Source organism: Mastigoproctus giganteus, chromosome 12 (assembly GCF_048544385.1).
Source record: "Mastigoproctus giganteus isolate SK-2022 chromosome 12, ASM4854438v1, whole genome shotgun sequence".
Lineage (NCBI taxonomy): Eukaryota > Metazoa > Arthropoda > Arachnida > Uropygi > Thelyphonidae > Mastigoproctus > Mastigoproctus giganteus.
Window position 1 is genome coordinate 84,506,521 of NC_143586.1, and position 14,726 is coordinate 84,521,246.

At 35.5% G+C, this 14,726-nt stretch overlaps 1 protein-coding gene across 2 annotated transcripts in view; it reads right to left on the reverse strand.

Annotated features, from left to right (window-relative positions):
• Stt3A (catalytic subunit 3A of the oligosaccharyltransferase complex) overlaps nucleotides 1–14,726 on the reverse strand; it is a 219,209-nt gene that overhangs the window by 16,239 nt on the left and 188,244 nt on the right. For both annotated transcript variants that reach the window (XM_090386700.1, XM_090386701.1), the window contains 3 exons: nucleotides 14,370–14,531; nucleotides 4,998–5,186; nucleotides 2,303–2,522 (listed from right to left, as the gene is read on the reverse strand). In XM_090386700.1, the coding sequence (XP_090242826.1) occupies nucleotides 2,303–2,522; nucleotides 4,998–5,186; nucleotides 14,370–14,531 (571 nt within the window). The remainder of the gene's footprint in view (nucleotides 1–2,302; nucleotides 2,523–4,997; nucleotides 5,187–14,369; nucleotides 14,532–14,726) is intronic.

Consider the following 14,726-nt stretch of genomic DNA (forward strand, 5'->3'; position numbering starts at 1 on the left):
TGATCAACCCATTCAAGGCCTTTACACCTCCATCAGATCACTTCGCAGGTGCCTAGTCTCCAGCCGCTGCAATTTGCAGAACTTAACCAATCTTGTTGCCCTTCTCTGTACACGCTCAAGTAACTCAACATGCTCCCTAAAATTATGCCTCCAGACCTGTAACAGTACTCAAGGCATGGCCTACCCACTATCTTATACAAAGAGATAATCTTCTTTTCCCTACTAGCAAAATTCCTGTATATCAATGACAATACCCCATGACCTGCTCTGGCAGCCTATCTACATTGCTCGGAAAACTTCATATCTGCCTGCACAATCACTCCTAGGTCTTTTTTATTTTCTACCACCCTACGTGTAGTACTACACAGGTGGTACATTCCTCTGGGGTTATTTTTACCCATATGCAGCACTTTGCAATTGCCACTTCTCATTCCATCTGCCCAAATTTTCTAGATCCTATTGCAGTAACACACCGCCATTACTGTCATTAACAACACTGCCAACCTTTGTATCATCTGCAAACCTTGACACTAAGCCTGATATACCTTCATCAATATCATTGATAAATATACAAAACAACAGTGGGCCCAACACCAAACCCTGTGGGACTCCAATAATAACATTAGTCGAAGAAGAGCAGTGTTGTTCATTGATTACCACTCTGTCTTCTCCCACGCAATCACTCTTTTATCCATTGTAGTAACTTATCCTTAATACCAAACTGCTCCAATTTGTACAGTAATCTTCCATGCACAACAGTGTCAAAAGCTTTCCTGAAATCCAAGTGTATGATATCAAAATTATTTTTTGCATCTTACTCCTTTGTAACCATATCATATCAGTGTCCAATCAATTTTGTCAGACAAGACATTCCCTTAACAAACCCATGCTGTGTCTGAATTATTGCTGCAGACTTGTCTAGATGAACCTGCAATGCATCTTTAACCAGTGACTCCACTATTTTACCTAGAACAGAAGTTAAACTAACCGGTCTGTAATTACTCTTGCCACCCTTAGATTTCCCTTTGTAAATTGGGGATACATTTTCACATCTCCAGTCCATGGGGACTTCTCATGAGTTTACTGTAATTTCATACAACAATGAAATTACAGTAAACCCTCGCTATTTTAATATAAAATGAAACCCAAAAAAAATTTAAAGCACTGTGAACATTTTCCGCCATAAAAAAACATGGGCGTGGCTAAAATTATCTTTCCCGGTCAAAACAGCGCTCAGTGGGTGTGGGGAGAGGGGTGACAAAATCTCGAGCGTGGATGTTTCTCGCTAATCCTTGTACGGTACGTGTTATGCGCTTGCCACGGAAGGTTTCGTCGTTTGTTTTTAATTTATACGCTTATAAATTTATCAATTTATAAATTGATATGCTTACAAAAGTGATAAATCTACCATTTTGCAGTGTAAAACAGACTTTTTTGAGTATGTTGACGGAAGAAAGTGACTTTATTGTGGACAAGTTCTTTCTAACCCGTACAAAAATATGGCTACGAATAACAAGGGAAATGTGAAAATGTCAAAGAAGGTGATGACATTAGCAAATAAAATTGAGTTATTAGACAAAATTTCTAATGATGAAAGTGTCTTCTCAGTGGCAAAACATTATAAAATCAATGAGTCAACGGTACGATCAATCAAGAAATCGGGAAAAAAAATCTGCCGTAGTGTCCATGAAAACGCGCTAATTGCTTCCAAAAATTTGCTCTGTAACTAGTGATGTTAAATTAGAAAAAGCTTTAAATCTGTGGATAGAAGACCGAACTCAAAATAAAATTCCGTTAAGTTCACTCATTATTCGTGAAAAGGCAAAACTCCTTTATCAACACTTTAGCGAAACTGGTGATAGCACTGGCAGGATAAGTTTTTTAGCTAGCAAAGGTGCTGGTTTGAAAGATTTGTTTGAAATTTCTAATAAATATTACATTTAATATTAAACTGTTTCTTATTTTCATTTCGATGCCATATGCTTGCATTTCACTATGTACTGTCTAGTCATATTATGAAGGTACATATATAGACAAAATTGTAGACTAGTTTTTCTTATGTATTTCATACTTTGGAACGGAACCCCTTTATTACTATGGGAGCCATAACTCAGTATTCGCGGCATTTCTCAGGAACGTAACCCCCGTGAATAATGGGGGTTTACTGTATTATAAAAAGGTGATGCCCAGTTCTAAGATGGATTAATTTCATATTTCTCGAAAATACAAAATAGTCCAGTATTTTTGATGACTACTCTGTATTCTAATGTCATCAGAATTATCAAATATTACATATACATACCATCTGAAGAATATCCAGTTAAACCTCCAAATATAACCAAGACATAATCTACATCCAGTTCCCTCATTATTTCATATGCCTTTTCCTCAGTTGAAGCCATTGCTTGACCAACTCTAGATATATGTGTATTGTTCCATGTATTGTTGTCTACCAAAATAGTACGATTGGCCATAGCAGTTATCTGATAGCCATAATCCCACCATGACATCACTTTTGCATCCTAGGGGTAGAGAAAAATGTTTCTGTAATAAAAATTAACAGATGCGAAACATAGTATTACATTCAAAAAGAAGTAATGATGACTTTATGAATTTTTAATAATTTTTGTGAAAATTAAAAAAAGAAAAAAAAAATTGAGTATTAAAATAATTTCACTCTTAATATTGAGCAAGTAAAATTAATACATATATATATATATATATATTTTTTTTTTTCTTACTTTCTTTTCAGTCTTACAAAGTAACGGTAAGTTCCTTTCTTCTTGCCTATTCCTACATTTCAAAATCATTACTTTATTTTTTCAATTCTTTTGCATGCTTCTGTAAGGTCATTCATGATCTGTATGACCTACTAATAATAATTACATTCATTGGGACAATTTATTAAACCTTATTCTAGTTGCAAAATTTCAAATTTTGTGCTTAACACATGTGTACAGCACACATGCACCATAGCATACAAAGCATGTCGGAAAAAGAATCAAGAACATTGCTCTTTCTCATAATTTCGGTGGATGACCTCTGACGAAGACACTGAAATTGTGAAAAACCCTGCAATGTAGTCTTATTTTGGTCACTTTTTCATATCTTATTTTTAATTTTTGTCAACTGTCTCTTTTTCACATCTTCCTTGGTCACTTCATTCCTACCATATATCGCTACATTTATCCATTTCGTCGAATTCACTTCTCATGTATACCGTAGATTCAATAGGATTAAACAAAATACCTTCTTAACACTTTCTTCATACCATAAAAAAAAAAAAAAATATATATATATATATATATATAATGACTTATGCAGTGTCCCTGATCCATAATTAATGTTATCTTCCTTTTTGCTACAGTTACACTCCACCCCCCTACTCTTACTTATTTTCTTAATATTATATATATATATATAGTATTTTTATATTATGGGGAAGATAATCATGTTCAGATATATACCCCGATAGATATATATAGAAAACACATAAAATAATATAATGTACAAAAGGATAATATATATATACACACAAATATACGAGGTGCCACCCAAAAGTTCCTGAAATGTATTTATAAAGTAAATTAGACTCACCCTGGGTCTTATTTACCACCATCACCTTCGAAGTAGTCCCCTTGAGAGGGTAAAGACTGATCCCAGCACTTTGAATGCATCTTGAAAGTCCTTCGTCAGTGTTCGGCACCGCCTGCAATTCGGTTTAGATATCCTCTACGCTGCCAAATCTTCGACCCTTCAGCTTGATTTTCATTCCTGGGAAGAGAAAGAAGTTGCAGGGGGCTAAGTCTGGTAAATAAGAAGGGTTGGGGATGATTTCCATGTTGTATGCCAAAAACTGCACCACAGCAAGGGATGCGCGGGCCGGCGTATTGTCATCATGAAGGACCAAATTCTTTGTGCACCATGTCTCTGAACGTTTCCCCTGACGGCTTCCCTTAACTGCCTCAGGATGCTGCAGTAGAACTTTGCATTGACTTTTGTGACATTTTCCGGGGTGGTGCTCGATGATGGATGCCCAGAGCGATTGTCGTAATCAGCTGACATTCAACAGTTTTTAAAATGGTTAAACCAGTAGTAGATCTGTGGCCTAAAGCACTGTCACCAAAAGCTTGTTTCAACTTCTGGGTTTCTGCTGCCATATTGTTAAGAAGGAAACAAAACTTGATGCAAGCACGTTGCTCTCTCACATCATCCATCGCAACAATTGCAAACTACACGAAACACACCACCAAAGAACTGCACATAAATATTCAATGTATAAGGGCACCACATGGTACAATGATTCACAAAGGATGCATGCAGTGTTACCTAGCGCCACAAGTCCATACTAGACATAGTTCCCACGCAACATTCAAATTTCTGAAACATTTGGGTAGCACCTCATATATCATTCTTTTGTGTACTAACTTTTGTACATTATATTATCCCATGTGTTTTCTATAGATCTATTGGGATATATATATATCTTAATATGATTATCTTCCCCATAATAATATAAAAATACTATATAAAACAATTATGGACATAATGCATCCATTACTACTGCAAGTGTATTAGCCCATTAATGCAATTTTTTTTTTTTTTGTTACTTTCTTTAAGCTTTCTAAATTTTTACTTCATTTAGATCGACATCCTACACGGTGGGTGGATATCTCAATACTATCTTTACATGTATTTCATCTAATTCACATTTTTAAATTTTAACTTACATTCTTATCATATCAAGCTGTTTTAAGGTGCTTTAGCATTTTAGGATGTGTTTTCATATTCCATTTCTGCATGTATGTAAATAATCTACTCACACAGTTAATCACCTGAATGTTATTTATACTCTCATATTAAAAACAAAAAAAAAAAAAAAAAATATATATATATATATATATGCGCATTTTTTATATTTTCTTTATGCCTATTATTGTAGCGACAACTACATCAGACAAAACAATCAAAAATTTTAAAAAACATAGGTAACTCACTTCAGGAGTGTTATGCCTGAGCCAATAATAAGCTTCTCGAAAGTCATCAAAAATAATGCGAGATCCATCATGGCTACGAGCTGATAGGACAATGGAAGGAGATGAGTAGGCTTCAGAAGTAACCCATGTGCAATGAAAAGTGTAGGTGATAAGGAAAACTGTCATAATGGTAATGAAAGTCCAGGCAACCTTGTGATAACAAAAGGAAAAAAAAAATAAATAATAAATAAAATACAAATTTATTACATATTCAGACTTTATTTTATTTTTTTTTTTTTTTTAATTTTACAAACTAGCTTTCAACCAAAAAAAAAAAAAAAGGTGAAAAATTAGTAGAAAAGTGAAATACAAAATACTATAGAGTAGCTGAAGTAGTTAGTACTACAATATGGTTTCTGCAATCTCACTTCATCAATGTATGAGCCTAAAAATCAATACAAACTTCCCAGCCAATTTACTGGGACCATGTGTTGGTTTGTGACTGGTCCAAATCTGACACAACATGGCATGTCATTCTACAACATTTTGTTGAAGAATGAGAAGAGGAATATTGGACCATCAGCATAAAATACCACTTCCTGAACCAACACATGCAGAAGATTGTGCTGAAAAACATGCCTTACCACTTCATCCCACAAATGGTTGATGGGATTGAGATCTTAGGACTGGGTTGGCCAGGGCACTTGAGTGCACACAGGATGACTAGTGTTTTGTGTGGTTTCCTCCCTAAATATGCTTTTAAATATGCTTTCCAATGTGGGTGCACTTGTGGAAGCAAAAAGCATAGATTAGGAATTATCAAATATTGCATTACTGGCATTAGGCAAATGTATTTTCCAGTTGGTGCCTGCTATCAGTAGCTCTTGATCTTAGACACCAATTGAAGATCCCCTATTCCCATATTGTATTGTTTTTAGGATTCTTTGCTTCAAGCTCTGTACCAATGCCTTGTGATGGACACTAGTCAAGTCTTTGAACAAGAAAAGTATAATTGTCCTCTCGGCTATAGCATCTACTAAACATTCACCAAAAATCAAACTGCATGAATGTCTCTGAAATCTTGCCCGATTCCCACTGCTGGTTAACTGATTTGGACACTAATTGGCTTCATAGTGATTTCCTACATTCCATAACTGTAGGTGACTCCTTTTATTTACATATTTTTGAACATTGCACACAGCCTAAACCTTAATGTTCCTAATAAAGTTGTCGGGCAGTGTATAATAAACAGGTTTCCTTCTTATACAGAGTAATGAGAGTGAAGCTTAAGCCACAATCTACATATTAATGGGGCATTTTTCTGCAATTTGTATATCAACATCTTCCATTGTTTGAACTCAGCCTCTGAATTCAGACTAGTTTTTGCCATGTATTAGCATGTGATACAAGAAAGCAAGCTAATAACAGCATCAGCCAAAAAAAAAAAAAAAAAAGGCCCACCCTTCCCATTTCACCCATCCAACTGCTCCAAAAGCTTGTCCACTTTTACCTTGAATTTATTTATACTATCAACTTCCAAAATGACAATGGAAGTTAGTTCCAGCAATCAACTACCCGCTGGCTAAAGCAAATTTCCACACATCTATTTTACAACTATCTTTCCTCAACTAGAGTTTAAGCCCCCTCAGGTTTGTAATTTGAGCAAGAGGAGGAATCTCATAAGCATTGAGTCGGCTCAAACCAATGTTATACACCTCAATCAGATCACCTTGCAGGTGCCTAGTCCCCAGATGCTGCAATATGCAGAACTTAATTAAGCCTTTCTTCTTAAGAGTATCCTCTTTGTTCCCCTTCTCTTGACTCACTCTAGCAACTCTACATCTTTCCTAAAATGAAGCCTCCAGATCTGTACACAGTACTCAAGGTATGGCCTGATAATTGCCTTATACAAGGAGATTATCACCTCCTTATCCCTGCTAGCAAAAGTAGTGTATATCATTGACAATATCCCATGACCTGGTCTGGCAGCCTGTCTGCACTGCTCAGAAAACTTCATATCTGATATCACAGTTACCCCCACCCAGGTCTTTTTCATTCTCTACTACCCTGAGTGTAGTACCACACAGCTGGTACATTACTCTGGGGTTATTGCTACCCATATGCAGTACTTTGCATTTGTCAATATTAAACTTCAGTTGCCACTTCTAAGCCCATCTGCACAACCTTTGTAGATCCTGATGCAGTAGCTTACTGTCATTAACAACCCTGCCAACCATTATATCATCTGCAAACTTTGTCATTATGCCTGATATACCTTCATCAATATCATTGGTAAATATGCCGACCGGGCTAGCCGGGTAGGTAAAGTGCCTGCCTGGCAACCCAAAGGTTTGATTCCCGCCTCGGGCTGGATATCACGATGGTGCCGAACCAACCGGTTGGTTGGATATCCCGGCCACGATACACGAAGGAAGCAAGAAAAAACTGGTTCCTTCGTGCATTGATCACATCATACGAAATAAATAAAATAAAATTGGTAAATATACAAAATAACAATGGACCCAAAACTGAACCCTGGGGGACTCCACTAATAACCACTCTCTATCTTCTCCAACTCAACCATCCTTTTATTCATTGTAACAACTTGCCCTTAATGCCATACTGCTCCAATTTGTACAGTATCAAAAGCTTTCCTGTAATCCAAGTACAGCAGACTCTCGATTTACCAGGACACTTCAAGACTCCAAATAAAAAAAAAAAAAAAAAAAGAGAGAGAGAGAGAGAGAGAGAAGAAAAGAAATGTTTAGTTTGTTTTAGTGCATCACTTTGATTGTTCTGTTTTGTCATACTGCAAAGAGAAAAATTGTTTTGTTATTTATGTCAGGGATAATTAAAAAACTCTTCTTTAGAAATCGCAAAAATTATGGGTAAACGCAAACGAGTTGCACTTTCAATTAAACAAAAACTTGAAATTATTCAAAAGTTTGAAAACTGTGCATCCGTTAAATCTCTACTGAACCATTATAATGTTGGCGTGACATCATAAAAGATAAAGGGAAGCTATTAGATTTAAAAAAATAAAGGGAAGCACATTGTACTGAACACACAAGTAGTGAGTGGTAAGTTTTTTATCTATCGCCATATTTTTTATGTAGGTTGCTGAACATTTTTGGATATACCTTATTGTAGTAAGTTACGAACTTACGTATTTTTTTTTTTTTTTTCTTTTTTAGGATAGTAAAATTTAAAACAGAATAATAATGTAATTAGCAATCAATAAAGACTATCACAACACGCAAAAATTGCACAAGTGGGATATGGAGTCACAAGCTTAAAAATATGAATGAAGAGTTTTTTTTAGGTTTTTTTTTTTTTCATATAGCTGAAGATTTCAGTACAGGGGACACACATTTCACCATAATAACATAAAATCCCACAGAATTCCAGCTATTGGTATTATCGCAAATGCAACACAATCGAGTTTACTACCCATTTATAATGAATTGCAGTAACAGAAAAGCTCAATAACCCGGAATGTGCAAATTGTTTTTATTGTTTTATGGTAGTGACCTCCAAGAAAGATGTTTTAGTAAAATGTGAGCTTGTGTGGGATGATAATAGTCAGTTTTCGCCTTAACTCTGTGAAGTTCTTTACATAAAATTTCATTTTGACCATTATCATGGTGCTGACTAAGAGAATAAGTGACAGCGGTACTAGTAAATCTATCAAAAAATAAAAGGAAAGCGATCAAATTCGGATCAGAAAATTAAAATAAGGATGTTTGAAAATGGTCAAACATGAACAAGAATCACATGCAATTTAGATTTGTCAGTGTCAACAGTGAACACAATAAAAGAAAAAGACAGAATACAAGAAGCGGTGAAGGGATCGGCACCAATAAAGTCAACTATGATAACCAAGGCTACGAAATACATATCAGTTTTTACTGTACAATTTCTTCCTTTTCATATGTGCCACTCCAACAACTTCACCGCTGTCCCCAGATAGTTTTTAATTGAGCTAATTAAAAATATATAACTATTTTTCTATATATATATATAACTAATATATAAAAAATATATAACTAACTAACTGAAAAATATATAACTATTTTTCTTCATTCTTCTGAGGATAATATATTGTTTCTAATTTTGGCATATCATGGATATAGGAGCAATATTTTATTAGTCATTCCCTAGTTATGTAAAACTCAACTTATGTAAGAAGTCCTGGAAAATATGTCGGGGACTTACTGTATTTTTGGATTAACCGGGAAATCGATTATCCCGGATTTTTATTTTACCATCTATTCTGGAAAATCAAGAGTCTACTGTCTATGATATCAAAATTATTTTTTGCATCCAGTTCTTTTGTGATCACATCATGTGGTCACAAAGTATCCAATCAAGTTGGTCAGACAAAACTTCTGCATTAACAAACCAGTGCTGTGTCTGAATTATTACTGCAGTCTTGTCTATGATCCTGCAATGCTCCTTTAACTAGTGACTCCATTATTTTCTCCAGAACAGAAGTTAAACTAACAGGTCTGTAATTACTCATCACCCTTTGATCCCCGCTTTGTGAATTGGAGATACATTTGCACATCTCCAGTCTGTGGGGACCTCCCCTGAGTCCAAGGATGCTCTCATAATTATGGTTAAGAGTTGCTTACTTCCTTTGCTGCCTCCTTTAATATAACTGGATAGATCCCATCCACCTCAAGATGCTTTTTTTCATGTTTAGCTTCAAAAATTCCTGCACTTTCCTTTCAGTTATCACAAAGTCATTTAACTCTCCACTGGAGTTTAATAAACTTTGTAATTCCCCTACCCTCAAGAATTCCTGATGTGTGAATGTAGGTGCTGCTTTTTTTTTTTTTTTAGGAGCATTAGCAACTAAGGCCATATTGCTCCGGGATATGCGGTGGTCATTCCCTGACTTTTCCACACCTTCCATATTTGGTGGTGATGGGCTCGAACCCCTGTCTAACTGTCTAATCAAGAAGTATGTGATACGCACTACTTCTCCTTCCCACCTGGGTACGGAGGCGCCCAAATGTAGATGCAAAATACCTATTCATTTTGTCAGCAACCTGAGCAGAATCATCAACAGTGAACCCATTGACATGAAGTGGCCCACCGTGAGGCAGTCCCTTCCTTCTACTGTTAATATAAGCATAGAAGTATTTGCTGCTTTTCTTTGCATTCTTTGCAAGACCTCATAATCTGCCTTGCCTAACCTCCTTTGTGACCTGATACAGACTAATTTATGTCTACCATAGGCTTCTGAATCACCTGATACTTTATATGCACTTCACTGCCATTTGTCTCGATAGTTCATCTGACATCCATTAAGACCACCCATGTCAACTGGATGCACTGCCTTTGATTTTATGTGTTTCTTAACTAACAACATAACCCCTCCTATTCTGCCTGTACACATTGTACTAAGAGTGGGATTGCAGGCAACCGTTATTATTGCACTACCTCTTGCAGGTGTGAGATTTTCAATGGTAATTACACTGGTACAGGATGATAGTTGACCCAAGCCCAGCTCCTCATGCGAGGGATGGGCAGCGGCTGCTCTCTGGTGGCAAAGTGGCCTGACACTTTTTCAGGCCCATTATGAAAGGTTTCTGCACAATCACAGGGAATAAAGGTGGAGATGGGCCTAAGAGCCATCCCAATACAAGAATGCACACTGTACTTCCCAACCAATTCTGCATTCCTTATATGTGCCTTTGATGTCTTGACCAGCGCTTAAAATTCATGAAATTTATTTACAATACTTCTAGCATTGGCATATATGCAAGTATACATCACCTGTTCTTACTCCTAGTTATTGTATTTAACACTTTAATTAAAATTATAATGATGGAACATATTCATTCATGCAAGTAGCATTTGTAGCTGTATCAATGAGCTGTGCTCAAATTTTTGACGTCCTTCAACTACAGGCGACCCCCGCTTAACGCTGATAGTTTGTTCCGGAAAAACAGAGCGTAAGTGAATCCGCGCTAAGCGAGCGCCGTATTCCCATAAGGTAACATGTATTTGTGAGTTGCGGTCTATTCCATAGGATATTTTCTGATCAATAATAAATGGTAGTGAAAATATACACAAATGTCGATTAAAAATATTTAATATTCAAAATTTTGTACATACAAAATATTCTACATTATATACACATAATTATGAGGTAATTAACTAACGAAAATCATGAATTTATTAATTTGATGGCCTTGTGCTCTCGAGTTTTCGTATCTTTCGACTGAAAAATGTGTCGATTTTGGGTTGTGCTTTGGCCCTCTTCCTCTCATTGTACAACATCATGTAGGGATTCATTTCTTATTACCTTGGTACTTCGTTCCATGTCATGGTCGTTCTCCCGGAAATAATCACACATTTTTTCGAAGTGTTCAAAAGCTTCACTAAGTCCTTTTGCAGTCAGCAACTTCATCGGTTCTTCATCTATAGTATCTTGATCATCATCTCCCTCAATAGCAAGCTCTTGTTCTTTTATCATTTCCATTAGTTCTTCATTAGAGAGGCCATCCCTGTCGTTGTCGATCATCTCTTGTATGATGTCTTCATTAATTTTGTGTAATCCTGCTTCTTTTCCGAGCTCAACAATTTGCATTTTAACATTTTCAACGGAATCATCAGGTTCCTGGGAATGCTTTATGCAATTTTTCCAAACTTTCCTCCACACTCCAGTCATGGTTTTCTGAGTCACTTCATCCCAGGCACTTGAAATGTTGTAGATGGCAGTTTTAATGTTATAGGATTTCCAAAACTCCTTTAAGCTCGGTACATTTTCAGTGTTGATGGCTTTAATAGCTTGGGAAAAGGTGTTCCTTATGTAGTACGATTTAAATGTGGCAATTACTCCTTGGACCATTGGTTGGATCAGAGACGTAGTGTTTGGAGGCATGTAAAAAACTTTTATGTGATTGTTCAAGTCTTCTAAGCTCTCTTTGCTTGGGTGTCCTGGTGCATTGTCCATGATTAGAATTGCTTTATAACCAATGTTATTTTTTGCACAATATTTTTCCACTGCAGGACAGAAGAACTCAGCATACCAATCAATGAAAAGCGGCCTGGTTACCCAAGCTTTTTTATTAGCCTTCCAGATTACAGGTAGGTTTGATTTAGCTAAATCTTTACGAGCCCTTGGATTTTCGGAATGGTAAACTAAAAGGGGTTTTAATTTAAAATCCCCCGCAGCGTTACCACCCAACAACAAAGTTAACCGATCCTTTGCCGCTTTGAAGCCTGGCATGTTTTTTTCTTCTTTCGATATGAAACTTTTTTAGGCATTCGTTTCCGAATGCCTAAAAGAAAAAAAAAAGACCTGTTTCATCTATGTTAAAAACTTGTTGAGCAGTATAACATCCCTCTTCAATAATTTTAACAAATTCTTTTTTGAAAGTTTTGGCTCCTTCTTGATCTGCACTTGCAGCTTCTCCCTGTATTGCTACGTTGTGCAGGTTATAGTGCTTTCTAAATCTAACAAACCAGCCCTTACTAGCGTTAAATGGTTCCACATTTTTTTCGGGGTGTGCTTCCTTCAAATCTTCATATAGGCTCTTCGCTTTTTCTTTAATAATAATTGAACTTAACTGAATTCTACGTTGAATGTTGTCTTCAATAAAATTATGTAGAAGTTTCTCCATTTCAATCATAATAGCCGGCCTAGCACTAGTCAATTTAGTTGCCTGCAGGGGAACAGCTGTTTTTCCAGCTGCTAAAATTGATTCTTAGTTTTGATGATTGTTCTTACAGTTGAACCTGCCAGTCCTAAATTATTGCACACATCCACTTGTCTTTGACCGGAATCAATTCTCTTCAAAACGTCTAATTTAATTTTCAAACTCAGTGTTTTTGTTACCTTTCCAATCTTTGCACCGCGTCCAGACTTGTTGCTTTTTCATTCTTATCCGCCATAACTCTCTGCAAATGTAACTGCGTTGCACTGATTGTGATATGATGTTCGACTACAGTAAACTGTCTGTATGTCTAACACTGTATGCACTGAATGATATCTAGAATTCCTTTGGCAAGTGAGTGAAGACGGTGACAAATGTTTTATTTATCTGAAAAGTTGGATTTTACCGTGCAGTAAAATGAAATGGTTGTTTATTGCACGAAAAGTACTGTAATCAGTTATGGTGTGAGTCATGGAGAATGTTTATGGAATTTCCAAAACAGTAAAGCAAACAATTTTTATGTACTTCGGGTGACCACAAGGTCAGAGGAGTTCAGAAGACAAGAGAATACTGTACAAGAAACAGCACTGCATTTAGCACTCATGGGATTGTTTGTGTGAAAAACATTTCGCAAGTTACAGTTCCCACAGTAAAACAAAAGAAGAGATAGGGAGTAAATCTATTTTTAGTATATTTCTATTATAGGTCAGAACAGAAAATGCAGACTTTGTAACAGCATATGACACTGGATGGTAAATTTTTTCAGCTTGTGTACTAAAAAAGAATTTCTCCCTTGAAACTATCCACACCAAGGAAATAGAGCATATTGAAAGTTTCAATTTTGTACATAGAGTAGAAATTATAAAAATAATTACTGTAGTTAATTTCATGGTGACTATTTTCTCCTTTTGCCAAAAAAAAAAAAAAAAAAAGGCTTAAAACAGACTGGACTGAAGACTGATTTGTCAAATTTTCAATCTGTATGCTAGTAAAATAGCGTTACAATGAGTTTTGACAGCGCTATAGTCAGATACGGGTTATAATATAAGAACAGCGTTATAACAGGGGGGCCTGCTGTAGTAGAAATGACTAACTGGTAATTGACATAATATTCATTTTAAATCACTTTGTATATTTGTTGTTATATATGATTTGCCTGTCTATTGCTTGTTAGGGTGTAAAAATTGTTTATATACTTGATGGACAGAAACTATTGTTTTCCTATATTACATGATATATAATATGGGAAAACAAAAAGATCATGTATTGACAGAATACTAACTTGATAAAGTAATTATTTGCCTGATATACAGTATTTCAGCTAAAACTCCCAAATGATTAAAATTTTTTGGCCAAGTATCCCATGGTTTCTACTTCCAATCCAACTAAAATCAACAACTTGAAAAAAAAATCGACAGATCTCTTAGTAGTATTTAACACTAGGAACATGTGATAGCAAAATTTTTTTTAACTTTAGATGTACGAAGCATATTTATAAAATTACAGTTACTGGCTTAATTGCATCAAAATATGGATAAAAAATGCTGCAAAATTAAAAACCTAAGTTTTACTATTAAATGAATTCTGTGCTATCAAATGAATTGTACTACTAAAAAAGCAAAATTTGTTTTTTTTTTTAATTGTACAATTTTAATTTAGTTTTAATTTAAACTTTAATATAAGTATAAAAATATACACCAATTTCAAAAGGAACTGCACTTACTTCATTCCTCATAAAATAGTTGCTCTCAAATCTTTTTGTCTTTTTATCTGACTGAGCAGAATCTAGCTGTCTGGTATATGTATTGAGCATAGCAGATACACCAATACCAGATAATATGCACATAACTGGAGCAAGAACCAGCATCAGCCGTACCATAACACCCTAAAATATAAACAAAACATGTTAAATTCTAATACAGCTTTCATTTTTCTTGATAAACGCAGGCCAATTTTATGCTCTTTAGTATATAAGGATACTGGGGGGAAAAAACCTGAAACAGAATAGTATTGCAGCCAGTACTTTTAAATTTTATATTTAATCTCATATTTTGTATCATAATTATAGTTTTATTTTAAC